Here is a 20,893-nt window from a genome sequence, read left to right on the forward strand (position 1 = left end):
TTGCAAAGCATGCTAAGTATTATTCCAATGAGCTCCACCCCGAAACAAGGTACCTTATTATTACAAGGTAATAATACCCAGTGTGCTTTGCAGTTCATTTTGATATGTTCATTTTCACATATACATTTTGGTCATTTAGCAGACACTCTTACCCAGAGTGACTTACAGTAATGGCATTCAACCAAGGAAGATAAACAACAACATTTCACAGTTATAGCATGTAAGAAGTTTCTTTAATGTTATTGCTATTCTGGGCTAGCTAATTGCAAATATATTTCTGTATTTTAAAATACAAAATACATGTATTTTAATTAAATACATTTCAAAATAGAAGTATCGTGTGGTTTAATTTGATACAATATTTATGGTATTTTGTGTAATCATATTTTGTAATTGTATTTTGTAAATTTTTCCCATCCCTGGTTAAGATTAGGGTTAAGAGTTAGGTTAAATGATTAAGGTCAGGGTTAGGGAAAGGGTTTGTTAACATGCTAAGTAGTTGCAAAGTAGCTCAAAAGAAGAAAGTTGTTGCAAAGTTACAAATTAGCTCAAATGCTTGTCCGTGATGAGATTCAAACATGCAACCTTTGGCTTGATACACATTTGTGTTATATATACCCTCCTTTCGTTTTTGCCTGAAGTAACCTTTTTTCTTATGTCTTATTAACATATTATACTAATTTGAGTGTCCTGGATTTTCGTTTACTATGTTATGTCTAGTCTATGAGACCAGCCTGATAAAGCTCAACTTTGCTGCCTTCTACTGACCAATAGCTGAACTGGTAATCAGTCTGGTGTGAGTTCACAGTATATTCACATTTCCTCACCTGATCTGATCTCACAAGATGCCCCTGTCCTGAAATTGACATCAGCCTTATTTCAAAGCAACAATAATGATATTATAGACTGACAGAGGATGCAGGCATTTATTCAAGGCATGGCAGTGGCAGGTTAGATGTGTACATAAAAATGCTTTCTGTTTTGGCACATTCAAAACCACATTTACAAAAACAGTATTTATAATTATTTTGAATCAATGAACTGCATTTATTTAGTTGAAAGCTGATTTCCAATGTACCCATAATGAAGCATACTGTTTTTGTTGTAATCGTATGTGATATACAGTACATAATAAAACACTCAAAGGTCGTCTCACTGTAATGATGAATGGTATGAATTACTGTCATACGACACAATGTTGGATCAACTCACGTCTGCAATTTTCATGAAGCTTAAAAAACCTTTGGGTAAAAATAAATAAACCAATTTTCTTCCATACAATTGCGAAAGCATCAGATAACAAAAACACAGGATATACATTAGCTACATACATTATTTACATAAATTAAAAGCACATCTTCTAAAATCTCGTATTTTCCTGTAGGATAACCAAATATTTCTTATTCAAAAAACTATGCATAATGTCCATTTCTATTGCCAGTATGGTATTTTTGTAACCTTGTAATTTTTTGCTACAATCTAAATGACACAAATTCTTAATCCAGAGCACGAACACAAAACAATCTGCACATTTCAAGGTTATGAGTTTAAACAACAGTGAAAATGCCCAAATCATGACTTTGTTGAAACAATTGTTTTGTTCACCATTTGTCATTATTAGTGTTGAGAGTGTTTTTCTAACACAAGTTTTAGGTGTTTGAGTTTTAAAAACTTCAGGATTTTGGGAATGTTTTCTACTTCCCTAGTGAGATGAACCTGTGGAAACCATTTTTATGTCTCTACGTGCAGTTTGAAGGAAGTTGCTAACTAGCGTTAGCGCAATGACTGGAAGTCTATGGTACTTGGCCCGTGAAACTACCTCTAACTTCCTTCATACTGGATGCAGAGACATAAACATGGTATTCACAAGTCCATCTGACTCTGGGGGTATACAATAAGACTTCACTGTTAGTTACTTCTCAGAATCACACAGTGAAAGTATGATAGCTATCAAATATAGGTACATCTCGACTTAACAATTCTTTAAGTTAAGAGACAAAATAAGAAAACAGCTTGTGCTCAGAATAGAAATCTAATCATTTCACTTTTGTATCATCTCATTGACTCCAGAGTTAAGAAAGACAGCAACACTGGCTATGTTACAGTAGTCTGGTTTTAGATCTAAGTACACATGACATTCATACTACTTCTGCAAAGGGAATTCTACACAAATAGCATGGTTTTATTTATTTGTATACATTTCAGACTAAATTCATTCACTGCACACATCTTTTTTGTTGGTGTAATATATCAGTTAGAGTATCTAAAAGACGCATGTAAAAATCTAGTATTTTTTTCCCAAAAATCTGTACTACTGTAGTAAATGAGGATAGGGTTACAACGTACTAGCTGTGAATACTGGAAAGAGAACACACGATACTGAAGAGCTGAAACCAGGTTTGAGGAAGCAGGAGAGAGGAGGTCCCAGATAATTCCATGTATTGCCTCCTGTTTCCCCTCTACCCTGAGAACTCCTGTCTGTGATACATGTCTGGATCATAGTATTTGGTGACCACCACTCTGTTGGCAAACTTGCGGCCAGTGAGGGCCTGCATGGCTTTCTGACAGTCTACAGCAGAAACGTACTCCACAAAGATCTGAAACAAAAAGAACCATCAACCTCATCAGGATCCAAATAGCAAATACATACGTTACTTCAACAACAATTCATACTTCATGTGGTGTATTACAGTTTGTTATTTTGTTCAGACCAATTACTTATGTTTAACAACTGTGAAGAGCAGAGTCTCATTCTGTATTGAATAACCTCAGTTTAGCCTTTTACCTTGCCACAGCCAGGGACCTCCACTCCATCGACAGGCCGGGGAATCTCGATGGAGCGCACGCTGCCGTACTTGCAGCACTCCTCACTGATGTCCTCCAGGATCTCCTCGTAGTCCTCGTCATCCACCAGCTCCTCAGGCATCACCATGTTGAGCAGGCACAGCACCTCCGTGGGCAGCCCAGAGTTCTGAAGTCCCTGCAGCCCAGGCACCTGCAGTGTCACCGGGGTCTCGATGATGGCAGTCTAGGTGGGAGGAAGGAAAACAGGTCAGACAGACGACACATTTAGACTGCTGGTACTCACATTTGTTTCTTGCAATTCAAAATGCACAAGGGAACTGCGCTCACCGGATTGGCGTTTTTGGCCCCCACACTTGCTCTCTGGACGATGAGCTTTTTGTCACCCAGTTGCATGCCATTGAGCCCAGCCACCGCCTGACAAACATACACAGAAACTTTTAAAATATGGAATAGAACCTTAAAAACAAGATTGATTTGACACCAAAAAATGATAAACCATAACCATGAGAAAGCATAGTATTTGCTCATCCGTACCTGATCAGTAGCACTGATGTCAACATATTCACAAAAGGCATAACCTTTGGATAGTGACGTGGCACTGTCCTTGACTAGGTTGAAAGCTTTGAGTGGTCCGAATGATGTCAAGAGCTCCTTCACCTGCATAAGAGATGAAGACAAGCAGAGGCATAAGCAGGGTAATATGAATCCACCACATATTCTACTGAATGAATTCTAAGCCTCCATTTCATAGTCATGAGGAGAGAAATCATACCAAGGTGAATGGCCTGGAGAAGTGCAATAAATGACATGGTCAAAGAAAACTAAATATTTGTATCTTGTATTAAAAAAAAAAATTCTAATTGTAGAACGTTTATCAGTTTCAGTGTGATGAGATTAAGATTGCTTAATTACGAAGCAAATCAATTGTTTGTTAATAATTTGTTAATAATTTGTATATGCATACAACGGCTCATGTTTTACAGACGAACTCTATTTAAGTATGACATATACTAAATCCACAATAATCCAGGGAAACTATATATGAGATTTTTGAAAGAGCCCTGAATGACTGATTTTCTGTATGACAAAACATTAACAGGTACAGATAGACAGAACTGGATTAACAAACTTTGTGTAATGTATTTCATTTTATTCATATTTTACCAGACATTCATTTACTTAACAATAATATAAAGTTATTAAACAGTAATAACACACGTTGTGCTGAAAATTGGGCACTGACTATAAAATCCAATACTTGTATTTGTTTACTACTTCACCTGAGCTATGAAAATGATGAACCCATCATCAAAGTAAACTGATTGGCTATCACTTCATCTACAAAATGCACTTGTTTCATGACAGTACATCATGTTAACACAGTCTTAACTTTATTTTTAAGGCTGAGAACCACCCCAAAACCTAACATTTATCGGGTATCTGTTTATTTTATCCCACCCCTAACTAATTTAGTCCTTAACGCGTTTCAAAAGAGTGATGGGAGAGAGAGAAAGAGTAGCCAGGAAGGGAACCTGCTGGCTAGGAGTGTATCCGTGGGAGGAACGGAATGTCTTACTTGCCTTGTGTTACATGTTGGCATGGCAGCAGTAGATCAGTACTACTGAACAAATTATGAGCGCAGACTTAACGATCTTACAGGCCCCTAGCTGGGGACAAAGTGGGGGAACAAAAATGAAAGAGCTGTGAGTATCAAAGCAGTAGCAGTGACTGCAAGAGTAAAAAAGAATAAGAAAATAAACACCAGGGTACAATCAGGGTACTGTTTAGAAAGAAATCAGGAGGAATGGAAAGTTAGAATCCAATTCATTTAGTGCACAACAACATTGCAGAACTCTGCCGTTTCCCAATCTCTCTGGAACTTGGAGTGAAGATGTAGCAGTCAGGGCTTAATATGTTTGGTGTGAGGAATCATGGAATACGGTTGTTGGCAATCATTTGACTTAACCAGGAATTTTACTCAAGCCTTTTGTGATATCTAGGACATGTTACCTCGCTGCATCTTATGAACTGGACTTTGCTTACCTTTGTCAAATAAGCATGGTTAAAATGAGAAATTAGCATACAGCTGAACAGTTACAATTTTCACTCATTGGAGTACTGATAATCAAGCCTATTAACCCACCCCATTCATATACTTATAGCTCCTGCTAGCAGGTGGTCACGCATTTATCCCATTCAAAAGTATGTTTTCATGGGACCATTAGTGACTATAAACTACTTATCTGATAGAGATGCTATTGTTATCTCTGAAATCAAGTGAACGAGATTGAAACTGGGTTGATGATTATGCATAAATAATATATGTAAATATTCATTCACAATTTAGTTCAGTCATGAAATCACTAGCTGAGTTTTTATTCAAACACATTAGAGCGATTCATGGAGTGAAAAATAATGTGTTCACATTAACTAATGCTAATGAATAATGCTAATGAAATGTAATCTCATGATTGCTAACAGAAGTGTAACAACAAACTGCATAAAAGGAGGAGTTACTGGCATCTTCACAAATATCAGACATAAATACTACATTCATATTTTGATTTCCATACAACACTGGCCAAATTGTAGACACAATGAAAACAGAACCTGAAAAAATATGAATTTTAAGAAAATTGTAATTCAATTGAAGGTCAATTATTCAATGTTTTTCAAACAGCAACTTCTCCTTTGGGTAGGGTGCACTCTTACACCTGCAGGGTGTGACTGAAGCAAATGATGTCAGTGCTGAATGTGTTAGTTCTTATAAGCAGCTCTACACTACTAGACGCCTGCCATGCACTCAGGGCCAGGGAAAGAGCGTCAGCTACAGTTAAATTCATACGGTCTACTTTAGGCCAAATGTTATTCCCATTGTTACTCCCTAGTGTGTTTTATTCACGTGTGCCTATAAGCTCTATTTAGCTCACAGTATCTCAACCAGTGGAGGCTGCTGAGGGGAGGACGGCTCATAATAATGGCCGGAAAGGAGCAAATGGAATGGCATCAAACATCTGGATACCATTCCACTGATTCCGCTCCAGTCATTACCACAAGCCTGATCTCCCCAATTACGGTGCCACCAACTTCCTGTGGTCTCAACATGGTTGTAAGTGTAAAGGACAAAGGTCACTTCTCCCCCACCCAACCAGAACACTGTAAGTCTGTCACTTCAGTGACCAGTTCAACAAAGTAATACAAATGAGAAGGGTAAGGTATGCTTGTGTTGTCAATGTGAAATGACTGTTTGAGTGAAGTACCTGATCATCATTGAGATAGTTGGGTAGGCCTCCAATAAACAGTTTATGTGGGGAGTCTGGTACCACTGTGGACACGACGCCTACAGAGACAAAAACAACAATAAACACATTCAACTGCAATATACCTGTACTGTAGCTGATATCTACTGGTGCTATGAATGTGAACTACATAACTAAGAAAGCGTGTTGCCACTGTACAAACCTGGGACATGAAAAGCAGGTTGCTCTGAAATGCCAGGTAGAGGCCGGTAGTCATGTGGTCGTCTTATCTTCAACGACTGACCTTGGAAAATGATTCCATCGAAAGCCATGGCCTGTGTGGTCTCATCGACAGACCGAAACTGGAGAGGAAGATGCCAAACAGGGAGTTAGACAGTTTAAGTAAGTTATGCAAGGCAACTAATGTTACACACCAACATATACAGAAGAGAGAGGACACAAGGCAACCTACCTCTAGGAATGCAAAGTTTTTATCCTGATTTATCTGCACAGCAAGCACAGGGATGCTAGGGGCTTGCGATAGGCCTGCAAGCCTCATTTGGGCATTGAAGAACTCTGCCATGGACTCCTAAAAACAGAAATAAATAAAGGAAAAAAGAACAGCTGAAACCTATACAGTAACTGCAAAAATACCTTGAAATATGATGTTGTCACTTCAATGTGCAAGACAATGTATGTCCACTGGGAAGTTTACCTCTGTCACACCAAAGGGAATATTGCCAACATAGAGACGTCGAGCCTGCCTAGTCATCTGACTGCCAACTATGGGCACTTGGGTGGGTGTTACTGCCAACCCACTCGTGGCAGATGATGCCAGCAGGGCTATTGTGGGTATCTGCCCAGCCGCTGAAGGGAAAAGTGGAGAGTAAGAGAAACTTCACACAACCTTGGTAACTGGCACTGTTATTGACAATTCATTCTTATATGTATGAACTTAACAGGAAATAAATAAAACAGGGGAACATTACAGTGGGATATTAGCCACTTAACAGGCAAAGAGAAGCTGACAGATACCTTGCAAAGCTTTGTACTGCAATGGTGTGATGTGTTCAAAGCCAGGGGGAGGCACATCCCAGTATCTGCAGGTCCTTTTCCTCCTTGTTCTTCGTGGAGAATAGCTGAGTAAACAGAATACATGTTGGCTCATTGTTGGCAAAGGTAACACTGAAAAGGCAATACCTTAGTATACCTGACATGCTGCTTTCTGTCAGTGAGTGGCTCGGTACTGTACCAGGGGCTAAATACTCACCTGTGCTTCTTGTGATCCCGCGAGGTGCTCCTCTGCTCCCGGCTCTTCCTGTCTCTACTGCGGCTTCGCTTCTCTCGGCTCCGGTTTCCCCGGTCTTTGCTCCAGCTGCGATGTTTCTCACTGCGGCTCTGAGACCCACTGCCGCTCCTCTTCTTGCGTCTCTCCTTCTCTCTCTCTATGTAGGTGGGAAGAGAAAGGATGGAACATAAGCCAAGCTTTTGGTAGCTATATACAATCATGTTTCAGCATCATTAAGCACAATGGGTCACTATAATACACCTGACATAGCTAACATGCAGAGAGAGGTTGTAATAAGCTAGTATGAACTCTTGAATAAACTTAACTTGATCGGGGTAAAATACACAGAAGCTGCTTCCAGCTATGTGAATAGATTTCACAGAAATTAGTTCATAACATTCCAGTGGTATGCTTATTATGGACCAAGATATAGCTAACCTACCAGCAAGCTGACCAAGCAAACGAAATTGATCAGTCAGTCTGGGATAGCTAGCTTGATTATCTTGGTAACTAGCTAGCTAACTCTAACTGGCTAGTGCAATGGATCAGTGAGTGCATCTAGATATCTGGTGCAGCTATAGTTAGCTAGTTAACTAACTATCAATTTAGCTAGGTAACGTTAGATAAGCTAATTCACTCGAACTATAGCCATGCCATGTTTGCTAATCAATAAATTAAGTGGCCAATGGTTAAATTAGCTAGCTAGTCAAATAAGCTACATCTGAATATAGCAGGACTAGCTCTTCTAGCAAAGCTATCTAGTTAACTTGACAACTAGCCACAAAACCACAACAATGCATGCTAGTTAGCTAGCTAATGTTAGTTAGCTATCTAAAAGCTTCTAGATCGCTAGAACCATTGCAACACATCCAAAATCGAAGGCTGAAATAAAATGGGAAATCACCCTGTCGGTTCTCGCTCAGCTGTTTTTCGAATTCCTCAAAATCAGCCATGATTAATGCAATATTTTAAACCGATGATATTCTGTATCTGCCTGACTGCCTTGACGGATCAGACTTGGCTGTCCAGAGTCCAGCTAGCTGTAATTGGACAGTACTGTAGTAGACGGCTCCATGGATTTTTCCAGTCGACCAGGCAAACTGCTTGCGCTACCCATTCCACAGAGTGATAGAACATAGCTACACAGCAGCAACCCAGATGAGAGAGTAACCAAACATTCCAAGAGTGTGCAGATCAGGGAATATCATAGAAACGACGCGCAAGGGGAACGTTCAAGAGCAATCACACTTTGTACGTAGAGCAATCGCACTTTGTAGAGTTTTAGTCAATCCTGTAATCGTAATCAATATGAGAAACTGAATGCCACGTGAGGATTAATTAGTAAAAAGATGAGAAGATAGCAACATGTTTTCTCTACAACACTTATAAGGTTTATTTGATACATGTTGGAGATGGAGACATTGGGTCAACATTTGGCATGGAATAAAACAGCTCAAAGAAGCTGTGAAGCTGATAAAACTGTGTGTGTGTGTGTGTGTGTGTGTGCAGGGCTGGACTGCACATCTGGGGCCGATGTGCAATGAGACTTAGAGAAAATCTTGCAGTTTTAAAGCATTTTTTTTTAACCTATTCTATATATTTTGCCATGGCTAATGACATGTTCATTTGCTATCTGGAGGGCCCTCAACTGATGTGTTCATAATATGCCATCTGGAGGGTCCGACCTCCAGGCTGCTCTCAACGCCCCAAAATAAAAAAATAATATTAACTTTTCGTTTGGGGGAGGGGAGGGTTGGAGTCCCCTGGAGGTCGGGGCCCCATGGCACGTGCCCTGCGTACCCGTTCGGTAAGCCGGCCCTTTGTGTGTATGTGTCTGTCTTTCTGTCTGTGTGTGTAGGCTATGCATGCTCACTGGTACGTCTGTGTGAGTGTGTGTGATTCAGTTTGTTTTCTATGCCATATCCTTGCTTTGTGGTGCACTAAATGAAAACAGAGGTAAATAGAGCAGGGCCTTAGCAATGGGACACCATCTCCCCCACGACCTCTGCCTCCTGGAGGTGTGAGCTGCCTTGCCATGCTAAACATAACATGTATACAACATGCATGGAAAATGACTGACTCAGCTGTGCGCTATTAAAAGAGCTCAAATCCCAAAGTATTGCTGGGGGGATGGGGACTGCTGGTTAGAGCTACACTCTGAATGGGCTGGGGCTGGGAACATTGCCCCAAATGAGAAGACCTAACCAGGAATACTAGCAGACATTTTTCCACCAGAGGTCTAGCCAACCCAAACCGTAAGTGGCAGTTGTGTGAATGATATCAAACCATACTATAGGTGTGAAATGGAGACAGTCAGCCAATGACACCCGGCCAGGACAGTATTTGCACGTTTTGTGTTGAGACACAGGGAAACTTGTTCTGATTTCATTGTAGTTGTGTAAGGATGGCAGGATAACATCTATGATTAAGGTCTTTAGTTTTTTTCACATTGTGTCTTTATTGCATTTGTTACATTCATGTTATTCTTGGATCTATTAAGTTTATCTTGCAGTTGTGCTGATGTTACCGTACAGCTTTTGAAAATAACGTTGCTATAGTATTTCTAGGTCAGGGTATATTTGGAGCCTCCCTTTGGACAGACACACACTGTACAGTACATGGTAAACTGTGGCTTAAGCGCTATTACAACACCCAGTAGAACAAAAACTGTGGACCAATCACACTTAAACTGTAATGGGACAAACTGGGATTGTCGTATGTGGTTATTGCAAAGATGTAGTAATCTGAGGAGAGAAAGTTACTGTAAAGTGACTGTATCTTATACTGTATGAATGAACTATGAAATGTTGAGTCACCTTGACTGTCTGACATATTCGGTATGCTTCACATTGACGCTGTCCTAACTGAAGATGGGTTTCACTTTGCCCTTTGTGATAATTTGAGGTCATGTATCAAGGAGTATGTTTAGCTCCTTCTGATGAAACAACCAGACAGCATTTATTAGAGTGATCATAAGCTCTTATCTTTTTACTTGCTCTGTCACTACAGTACATGGTCAATATCTGTCTCTTCTGTTTCCATTTCAGAGTTATAAGAGTAACTAAAGGCTTAAAGGCCCAGTGCATTCAAAAATGTGATTTCTCTGTGTTTTATATATATTTCCACACTATGAGGTTTGAATAATACTGTGAAATTGTGAACATGATGATAACGCCCTTTTAGTGTAAGAGCTGTTTGAAAAGATCACCTGAAATATCAGCCTGTTTTGGTGGGATGGAGTTGTGGCCTGCCTGGTGACATCACCAGTTGGTAAATTAGCTAATAGACCAATAAGAAAGAGAGCTCCAACACTCTCAGCCAATAACAGCTAGTTTTCAGTTTTCCCCTCCAACTCTGACCACTCCCAGACAGTCCTAGCTAAATTCTTATTTGAGAAATTGCTCTTTTCTAAAAAGCATTTTTTTCTTCTTTTTGACCATTTTAATTGAAAACAATGACAGTAAGGTACTAATTGTTGCCCAGAAATGATTTGATATTGAAATCGAAACATCTGCATTGGACCTTTAACGGTTGTCTTTAACAGGGTCTTTTGGATACCAAAATCATGGACCTGGAATATCTGTTGGTATGAAATACATTTTTGAGAATGTTCAATATTTTCACTTTGATTATGTAATCACCCATAGAATTTGAATTGAATTCTTATTCTATGTAATCACTCCTCATCCATTAGTCAATCCATTGATTATTGATTCATCTTGAACATGCTTTCATCACATCATATAATGGCCTGTAGACCAACGTGTATTTCTATAAGAATGCACTGCATACTTCCGAACAATACATTTACTGCCTGTATTTTTAATTCAAAATTATCAAGTTTTCTCACTGAACACTAAAACATGGCACTATATGCTACTGAAAATGATATTCCCATTGGTCTTTTCCAGAGTATGGACCCAGCTGCTATTCTGCTGGTGCCTGTTGTGGTGGTGGTAACAGCAGCGGTTATTTTCCTGCACAGTCTGGTGCTCAAATTCTTGTCCACAGCAACGGTACGCAACAAGGTGGTCGTGATAACAGATGCCTTAACAGGACTGGGAAATGGTAAATCCTTTGTTTTGATTTGGGGAAAAAAGCTCAGATATGAAGTGCACGTAGAAAACTGTTATTCCATTGTTACTAAAACAGTATTCTGTCTGTAAATGTATTAATCCAAACCTTTGCAGAATGTGCAAAGATGTTTCACGAGGGAGGAGCTAGAGTCATCCTTTGCGGAAAAACTTGGGAAAAACTTGAAGGTTTTGCTGATAACCTGACTAGCGCTGCAGACCCTAAATTAGTAAGTATGTCATAACTCTTAAACCCAACAGAGCAATTATATGGTATTTATATGCCTGATACAAAGTTTAGTTTTATTAGCATTTATATCAATATGCATAAATTGTAAAGGGATCATGAATATCTTAAAGATTAATAACCATATATTACGAGAATTTGGTCCTGCATCATTGTGAAATCCTCTTTCCCTTTCCTAGACCTTCCCTCCTAAGCTTGTGCTGGTGGATTTCGGTGACATGAACAGCATGCCAGATGTGATCGCAGAGACGCTGGAGTGTTATGGCTGTGTGGATGTGCTCATTCTCAACAGCAGCCTTAAAGTCAAGGCCCCAGTACAGAGCACATCACTGAAGATGGACAAGCTAGTTATGGACAATAACTACTTTGGCCCTATCACATTGGCTAAGGGTACTATATCACAACAGAGCATAATTGAACTCAGTTAAAAGGAATTTGAGTTTGTGAGTTGTGTTACATTGGTCCCTTCCGCAGGTTTTCTGCCATCCATGATGTCGAGGAGGACTGGCCATGTGATTCTGGTCAACAGCATCCAGGGCAAGCTGGCTATGCCTTTCCGTGCCACTTGTGAGTTCAGTCATTTTCATACCGACAGTAGGCCTACTTCTGAATGTAGTTTGATGAAGTTTGAATTAACAGGTATTCAGATGTACAGTATGAGTTCCCTCAATAATGAAACAATAGTATGAGCGGGAGATCAGGGTCTGAATTTGGCTTCTGCTGGGTTTCAGATGCTGCCTCTAAGCATGCGGTCCAAGCCTTCTTTGACTGTCTGCGGGCTGAGGTCCAGGAGTATGGCATCTCTGTCAGCACTGTCAACCACACCTTCATCATCTCTCCTCCACCTGGGGAAAAGACCAAGAAGTCCATCTGGTCAAGTAAGCTGCTGTCTCAGTTGATGATCTTAAAACTGTGTGTTGTGTTGGTCTGACTACTCTAACCAACCTTATCCTGCCCCCCCTCCCAGTCTTCTCCAAACAGAAGGTTATGGGCATCACACCAGTAGAGGCTGCCAATGAGATCCTGAAGATTCTGAACAGCAAGAAGAGAGAGGTGGTCATGGCTCACTCCCTCCCCAAGATGGCCATCTATGCCAGATCCCTTTTCCCAAATGTATTTTTCGCTGTGATGGCTGCAGGAGTGAATAATGCTGCAGGAGTGAATAATATTGCAGCTTTAGCAGACTCAGAGGAGCTGTAGTCAACATAGCATTGGATTGGCACTGGATTCTGGATACACACCACATAGAACTGGGGATAAGATGACGTGTTTGGCCAGCACTTATTACTGTCAAATATGGAGGACCAGCTGAGAACGGAATGAAAAGAGAAGAAGACAAAACGATTATTGAAATGTTAGAATGTTTTCAATGCTGAATGGACACAGGTGACTGAAAAAGATGTTAGAAAAATGTTTACTTGGAAAATAAAATAACTTGGGTATCTCATAAGGTACACAACTTGCTTCAGTAGAACTGTCATATAGCAGAAATTAGGGAAACTGTTATTTGTGTTATTGGGAACCGTATATTAGGCATACTGAGCCTAGAAATAAACCTTGTTTTGACCTCTGTCTCCTTGTCTTTACCTTTCATAATATATGTAACATTGGTAAAGAGACCACTTTGTAGCCTACAGATGGAATTGAAGACTCATAATTGTATTTTGTGACAGAGGTGGATGGTAATTTAATTACAATCTCAACTCATTATAGTCATGAAGAACTATTTTACGCCGGCTAGTGGGCATCAATGGAATTGCATTGGGAAAGACGGCGCACAGCCACGAGCGAGAACTGACTCGAGCAAGAATATCGACATGGCTTTACGAAAATTGCTTTTTCGCGTCTATGCATTGAACAGCACACCTCATTCTGTAAAGGTCTTGAATACTCATATGTCTGCCTTTAGTGTATTGAGTCCTAACAGCGACTTGAGAGTAAAACATGACCGACACAACCTCTGCTTTTCTATCACCATGGACGGCGAAGGTGAGCGTGAAACAGAGCAGGGATTGCCATTTACAACCAAGGGGTTATAGTAACTCGAGGCCGGAGTTCATGCATGGCCCACTTGGGAACGTTCCTAGTTAGGAACGCATGACTGCGGGGAATATAATATGTTACACGTATAAATAACATTTTACTCTCTTGGCACAGGACATCAGGATAGCGCGGTGCTGCGCTACAAATTTACGAGCAAGAAGGAGGTAGATCTACTGTCAACTTATGTACCCGAGTCTTTCAGGGGTAAAGGTGTTGCAGCTCTTCTGTCAAAGGTAAACTGTCATGACTATGGAATCCCATTTCCGCCACCCCAAAAAAATGTAAAGGCCCAGCGAAGTCAAAAACGTGTTTTACTGTGTTTTATATATATTTCCACACAGGTTTGAATAATACTGTGAAATTGTGAAAATTATGATAATGCCCTTTTAGTGTAAGAACAGTTTGAAATGTCATTCTGTTTTGGTGGGATGGAGTTTTGGCCTGCCTGGTGACATCAACAGGCAGTAAATTAGTTAGTAGTCCAATTAAATATTGTTCCAAACTACTCAGTTTTTCCCTCCCTACTCAGACCACTCCCAGACTGTCCTAGCAAAATTATTGCTTGAGAAATTGCTCTTTGCTATTTGAAAACAATTTTGAAAACAATCACTGTAAGGTACTTAATTGTTACCCAGCAATGATTTGATATTGAGAATTTAAAAAACGTCTGCATTTGACCTTAGAAAATTATTATACTATCTAAACATTTCTAGGTAGTATCTACAAATGTTGAGATACGTTTTTTTCTAACCTTAATTTAACTAGGCAAGTCAATTAATAACTAATTGTTATTTACAATAACGGCCTACCAAGAGGCAAAAGGCCTCCTGTGGGGATGGGGCCCAACTTGTTTAAATGTAGGACAAAACACATATGACGACAAAAGAGACACCACAACACTACATAAAGAGAGACATAAGACAACAACATAAAATGGCAGGAACATGACAATACATGGTAGCAGCACAACATGACAACAACACAACATGGCAGCAGCACAACATGGTAGCAGCACAAACATGGTACAAACATTGTTAGGTACAGACAACAGCACGAAGGGCAAAAAGGTAGAGACAACAATACATCACGCGAAGTGTCAGTAAGTGTCCATGATTGAGTCTTTGAATGTAGAGATGGAGATAAAACTGTCCAGTTTGAGTGTTTGTTGCAGCTCGTTCCAGTCGCTAGTTGCAGCGAACTGAAAAGCGGAGTGACCCAGGGATGTGTGTGCTTTGGGGACCTTTAACAGAATGTGACTGGCAGAACAGGTGCTGTATGTGGAGGATGATGGTTGCAGTAGGTATCTCTGATAGGGGGGAGTGAGGCATAAGAGGGTTTTATAAATAAGCATCATCCATTGGGTCTTGCGCCGGGTATACAGAGATGGCCAGTTTACAAAGGAGTATAGCGTGCAGTGATGTGTCCTATAAAATGTTGAGATATTAAGTCCTCGCCCTAGGGAGGACTCCTGGTCCTTTACACAGACTCAGAGACAACAACTGTGAGTGGTCAATAGAGCTAACAGTGCTGAGCTTGCTTTATGCAGGGTTGCATCATGTAGGACTTTGCATCTGTAATTGAAAAGTTAATCACACAACAAACCATCGCTATTGTGTTGATTGATTAATTGCAGTCAATCATTTTGGATTGAAAAGGTAGCTTAGCCGCACAAAGTTCAAATATAAATCAAATTTGATCACATTCATATTTTCTCTTAACACAAATAAATGGGCCTATATTTAATATATAATTTAGGTTGTAAATACGTAGCTTAGGCTATAAATACATGACGTTATTGCTTTGTTTCACTTGCCCAGAGGGAATCTGAGTGCTTAGGCTTCTCTAAGCTACCTACAGCTGTGGTTGTTTTCAGTACGCTACAGTTGATCAGTTTGTGCTCAAGTTGACAGATGGAAATCACCACACAATGCTACAAAAAAATAAACATGGCGCGGCAGGTAGCCTAGTGGTTAGAGCGTTGGGCCAGTAACCGAAAGTTTGCTAGATCAAATCCCCGAGCTGACAAGGTAAAAATCTGTTGTTCTGCCCCTGAACAAGGCAGTTAACTCAGTGTTCCCTAGGCGTCATTGTAAATAAAAATGTGTTTTTAACTGACTTGCCTAGTTAAATAAAGGTTAAATGTGTAATATATATATATATATATTACACATTTAACCTTTATTTATTTACACATTTAACCTTTATATATATATGATTTACCATCTCTACATTTTAGATAGTATTGACTTTTTTTATGTGGTGTGAATTGGCTTCCATACATGACTCATGATGTCTGTGGTAACAATAAAATAGTTGCATGTTTGGTCATATTTTTTAATTGCAATATTATTATTATTATTATTTGTTAATACATTTGAACCATTCTCTCCTCTATTCAGGCTGCCATGGATTTTCTGGTGGAAGAAAACCTTAAGGCCCATATATCTTGTTGGTATATTAAGAAATATGTTGAGGAAACCCCACTTCTTGGTTATAAGGATCTTATTATATTCTGAATAAGCTGCATCCTCGATGAATAGTGATTGGAAAGCATGGTAATTGTAAAAATACAAAATACTTAAAAATAATGTATTCAGTATATACAGTACTAGTCAAAAGTTTGGACACACCAACTCATTCAAGGGTTTTTCTTTATTTTTACTATTTTCTACATTGTAGAATAATAGTGAAGAGAATCAAAACTATGAAATAACACATGGAATCATGTAGTAACCAAAAAAGTGTTAAACAAATCTAAATATATTTTAGATTTTAGATTCTTCAAGGTAGCCTTGATGACAGCTGACAGAAACGGAAGTCCACCATTACTTTAAGACATAAAGTTCAGTTAATCCGGAAAATGACAAGAACTTTGAAAGTTGTACAGTCGCAAAAACCATCAAGCGCTATGATGAAACTGGCTCTCATGAGGACCGCCACAGGAAAGGAAGACCCAGAGTTACCTCTGCTGCAGAGGATAAGTTCATTAGTTACCAGCCTCAGAAATTGCAGCCCAAATAAATGCTTCACAGAGTTCAAGTAAAAGACACATCTCAACATCAACTGTTCAGAGGAGACTGCATGAATTAGGCCTTCATGGTCAAATTGCTGCAAAGAAACCACTACTAAAGGACACCAATAATAAGAAGAGTCTTGCTTGGGCCTAGAAACACGAGCAATGGACATTAGACCGGTGGAAATCTGTCCTTTGGTCTGATGAATCCAAATGTGAGATTTTTTTTGTTCCAACCGCCGTGTCTTTTTGCGACGCAGAGTACGGATGATCTTTGCATGTGTGGTTCCAACTGTGAAGCATGGAGGAGGAGGTGTGATGGTGTGGGGGTGCTTTTCTGGTGACACTGTCAGTAATTTATTTAGAATTCAAGGCACACTTAGCCAGCATGGCTACCACAGCATTCTGCAGCGATACGCCATCCCATCTGGTTTGCGCTTAGTGGGATTATCATTTGTTTTTAAACAGGACAATGATCCAACACACCTCCAGCTTGTGTAAGGGCTATTTGACCAAGAAGGAGAGTGATGGAGTGCTGCATCAGATGACCTGGCCTCCACAATCACCCGATCTCAACCCAATTGAGATGGTTTGGGATGAGTTGGACTGCAGAGTGAAGGAAAAGCTGCCAACAAGTGCTGAGCATATGTGGGAACTCCTTCAAACTGTTGGAAATGCATTCCAGGTGAAGCTGGTTGAGAGAATGCCAAGAGTGTGCAAAGCTGTCATCAAGGCTACCTTGAAGAATCTAAAATCTAAAATATATCTTGATTTGTTTAAGACTTTTTTTGGTTACTACATGATTCCATATGTATTATTTCATAGTTTTGATACCTTCACTAATAATCTACAATGTAAAAATACAAATAAAGAAAAACCCTTGAATGAGTAGGTGTGGCCAAACTTTTGACTGGTACAGTATATATATATATCAAGATATATTTTAAATTTTAGATTCTTCAAGGTAGCCTTGATGACAGCTTTGCACACTCTTGGCATTCTCTCAACCAGCTTCACCTGGAATGCATTTCCAACAGTTTGAAGGAGTTCCCACATATGCTCAGCACTTGTTGGCAGCTTTTCCTTCACTCTGCAGTCCAACTCATCCCAAACCATCTCAATTGGGTTGAGATCGGGTGATTGTGGAGGCCAGGTCATCTGATGCAGCACTCCATCACTCTCCTTCTTGGTCAAATAGCCCTTACACAAGCTGGAGGTGTGTTGGATCATTGTCAATTTATTTGGGCTGCAATTTCTGAGGCTGGTTACCCTTGAATGAGTAGGTGTGGCCAAACTTTTGACTGGTACAGTATATATATATATATGGATTATCAGCCTACTTTCAGTCTACCTTATTTTGCATTCTCTGACCATGCCTTTGAGAAATATTTATTCAGGAGTACACGTTCATTGAGAGGCCAAAATAAGCAACCATGTTTGAGTCACTTCAAATGTAGCTTACTATTTCCATCAGAAAGGAAACATTATATTGATAGAAAGAATTCTTCTTTATAAAGTTGTCTGTTGTATTACTTGCTTGTTTAAATTATTTGTGAATAATCTCTTTTATATTTGTTTGTACATTTTTCATTGATTGAACAATTGTCATTTCTATAATAGATTACATTGATATCAAACACCCTCTCCTTGTCATGTCTTCAGTAGAGAGATACCCAGTCTAGTCCGGGTCTTCATAATGTTGTTTTTTGGTTCTCAAGAAATATAACACCTGCAGAATAAAGGATAGACTATATTGATTGAATCATCACAATTCAGGATTTGTACAGAATAAAAATAGGATAAAGAAACATGATGTTTTTTGCAAATCAGATTACAGTTTTTAATCTAGTCATAGATAGGGATCCTGTATTAATCTCTGAATACTCAAGAAGTAAAGAGTAATCTCCTTTAAAATATTATTATCTGGAAGTGACAGTGGGTTTAAGGGCTTTAGTTCTAATCAAAAGGATATTGCCTTTCAGGACAGCAGTATAGTGCTCAGACCTTATAACTCTACAATTACTAGTGTACTAGGGGGATTTGGAAAGTAACCTTATCCTTTGGACCGGTTTTGGAGAGAGAAAATACGGTTAGTGTAATGATACCGCACTGATGATATAAGGACAATGTTTGTTGAAAAAGCTGCTATTACTACAGTACGTCACAGACACTTTTTAGTTCCAATTAATGTAACATTTTGTATTAAATATTCATTGGACATGTTGAGGGCAGTTATATTGTGTGATAATAAGGAAAGATTATTGTGGACCAGTGGTGACTAATTCATTTTCTGGGGGCGTTTTAAGCTTACATGATTGGGTATAGACCAAAGATCCTTGAAGAGCAATACACCTTTTGAAAATAACACGACATAACAATCTCTTAGTACTCAGCTCAGAGGTCAAGAGTCTTATCTGTGATTGCAGGATGGGGAGGCGTACAAGGTAAAAATGTCACATGTGGGGCCACATTAGCATACTATTGTGAACAAGCCTCTGCATACATTTAAGAAGATCTCTATAGGTAATCGACTGGATTCAGAGAATTGGATTGAGATTCAGCATGTTGAAAGAGAAGAGGAGCGGGTTCTATAGAAACAGTTAACAACTACTATTATAGTCATTTCTCATAGTATACCTATTTATTTAAGAACATGTTTAGGAAAGTTTACCTTTACAAAGCACTAAGAACTAAAACAGAACCACAAGCCATGAAATAAATATTGGGAAGAAGTATTACAGCACAGTATTGATTTAACCTCACAACAGACCAATTGCCTTGGAGCAGCTGTGAGAAAGACCTGTCATTTCAGTTGCAGAAAAATATCTTACTGTTAACTACAGAGAAGCAGCTCTACTTGGTTATGAAGTAAGAAATAGCACATATATATTGATCACACTTACATCTATCTCCCTTCAGAGTTTGAGTGAGTTACCATCTTTATTTCCTGAAACTAACAATTTAACAGATGACACTTACCACTTAGCAGCAAACCTACAGTGGACAAATATCTCTATCACCCATCTAACATGATTTGAGTGTCATAATAGTATTGCAGTGGTACAGTATAACATTAACTCAGCAAAAAAAGAAACGTCCTTTCACTGTCAACTGCGTTTATTTTCAGCAAACTTAACACGTGTAAATATTTGTATGAACATGACAAGATTCAACAACTGAGACATAAACTAAACAAGTTCCACAGACATGTGACTAACAGAAATTGAATAATGTGTCCCTGAACAAAGGGGGGGGGGTCAAAATCAAAAGTAACAGTCAGTATCTGGTGTGGCCATCAGCTGCATTAAGTACTGCAGTGCATCTCCTCCTCATGGACTGCACCAGATTTGCCAGTTCTTGCTGTGAGATGTTACCCCACTCTTCCACCAAGGCACCTGCAAGTTCCCGGATATTTCTGGGGGGAATGACCCTAGCCCTCACCCTCCGATCCAACAGGTCCCAGACGTGCTCAATGGGATTGAGATCCGGGCTCGTCGCTGGCCATGGCAGAACACTGACATTCCTGTCTTGCAGGAAATCACGCACAGAATGAGCAGTATGGCTGGTGGCATTGTCATGCTGGAGGGTCATGTCAGGATGAGCCTGCAGGAAGGGTACCACATGAGGGAGGAGGATGTCTTCCCTGTATTGCACAGCGTTAAGATTGCCTGCAATGACAACAAGCTCAGTCCGATGATGATGTGACACACCGCCCCAGACCATGACGGACCCTCCACCTCCAAATCGATCCCGCTCCAGTGTAACACTCATTCCTTCGATGATAAACGTGAATCCTGTCTGGTCCAGCGACGGTGGGTTTGTGCCCATAGACGACGTTGTTGCTGGTGATGTCTGGTGAGGACCTGCCTTACAACAGGCCTACAAGCCCTCAGTCCAGCCTCTCTCAGCCGATTGCGGACAGTCTGAGCACTGATGGAGGGATTGTGTGTTTCTTGGTGTAACTCGGGCAGTTGTTGTTGCAATCCTGTACCTGTCCCGCAGATGTGATGTTCAGATGTACCGATCCTGTGCAGGTGTTGTTACACGTGGTCTGCCACTGAGAGGACGATCAGCTGTCCGTCCTGTCTCCCTGTAGCACTGTCTTAGGCGTCTCACAGTACAGACATTGCAATTTATTGCCCTGGCCACATCTGTAGTCCTCATGCCTCCTTGCAGCATGCCTAA

General features: G+C 39.9%; 2 protein-coding genes and 1 non-coding gene across 4 annotated transcripts; 2 read left to right on the forward strand and 1 right to left on the reverse strand.

The window, feature by feature from the left end:
• Positions 1-912: 912 nt before the first annotated feature.
• LOC106601453 (splicing factor U2AF 65 kDa subunit) lies at positions 913-8,517 on the reverse strand. The gene is made up of 11 exons (XM_014193671.3): positions 8,237-8,517; positions 7,315-7,489; positions 7,080-7,183; positions 6,760-6,911; positions 6,517-6,633; positions 6,268-6,406; positions 6,066-6,145; positions 3,340-3,462; positions 3,133-3,219; positions 2,786-3,028; positions 913-2,597 (listed from the first exon to the last, which is right to left on the reverse strand). The coding sequence occupies exons 1-11, from the start codon at positions 8,283-8,285 to the stop codon at positions 2,460-2,462; spliced, it is 1,407 nt and encodes a 468-aa protein (XP_014049146.2). The 5' UTR covers positions 8,286-8,517; the 3' UTR covers positions 913-2,459.
• A 939-nt stretch (positions 8,518-9,456) lies between these two features.
• LOC106601452 (dehydrogenase/reductase SDR family member 7C-B) lies at positions 9,457-13,218 on the forward strand. 2 transcript variants are annotated; one of them, XM_014193669.3, is made up of 8 exons: positions 9,457-9,587; positions 10,877-10,918; positions 11,244-11,400; positions 11,523-11,635; positions 11,832-12,042; positions 12,127-12,219; positions 12,384-12,530; positions 12,620-13,218. In XM_014193669.3, the coding sequence occupies exons 2-8, from the start codon at positions 10,898-10,900 to the stop codon at positions 12,850-12,852; spliced, it is 975 nt and encodes a 324-aa protein (XP_014049144.1). In that variant the 5' UTR covers positions 9,457-9,587; positions 10,877-10,897; the 3' UTR covers positions 12,853-13,218. The 2 variants fall into 2 exon arrangements, with proteins under 2 accessions (XP_014049144.1, XP_014049145.1); XM_014193670.3 differs by lacking the exon at positions 10,877-10,918 and having other exon boundaries at positions 9,465-9,587.
• Positions 13,219-13,404: 186 nt separating this feature from the next.
• LOC106601455 (uncharacterized) lies at positions 13,405-16,176 on the forward strand. Its single transcript, XR_014392639.1, has 3 exons — positions 13,405-13,641; positions 13,810-13,928; positions 16,095-16,176. It is a non-coding gene; the product is annotated as an uncharacterized LOC106601455 (transcript).
• The last annotated feature ends 4,717 nt before the right edge of the window (positions 16,177-20,893 follow it).

This window comes from Salmo salar, chromosome 06, assembly GCF_965601325.2.
Source record: "Salmo salar chromosome 06, fSalSal1, whole genome shotgun sequence".
Classification (NCBI taxonomy): domain Eukaryota; kingdom Metazoa; phylum Chordata; class Actinopteri; order Salmoniformes; family Salmonidae; genus Salmo; species Salmo salar.

Coding starts and splice junctions, on each gene's coding strand:
- LOC106601452 (XM_014193669.3), top strand. CDS start 10,898: ATGGACCTGGAATATCTGTTG. Junction 10,919..11,243: donor TGGACCTGGAATATCTGTTG/GTATGAAATACA, acceptor GGTCTTTTCCAG/AGTATGGACCCAGCTGCTAT. Junction 12,220..12,383: donor TATGCCTTTCCGTGCCACTT/GTGAGTTCAGTC, acceptor GCTGGGTTTCAG/ATGCTGCCTCTAAGCATGCG.
- LOC106601453 (XM_014193671.3), bottom strand. CDS start 8,285: ATGGCTGATTTTGAGGAATTCGAAAAACAGCTGAGCGAGAACCGACAG. Junction 6,146..6,267: donor ACCTGCTTTTCATGTCCCAG/GTTTGTACAGTG, acceptor TTGTCTCTGTAG/GCGTCGTGTCCACAGTGGTA. Junction 3,220..3,339: donor ACATCAGTGCTACTGATCAG/GTACGGATGAGC, acceptor TATGTTTGTCAG/GCGGTGGCTGGGCTCAATGG.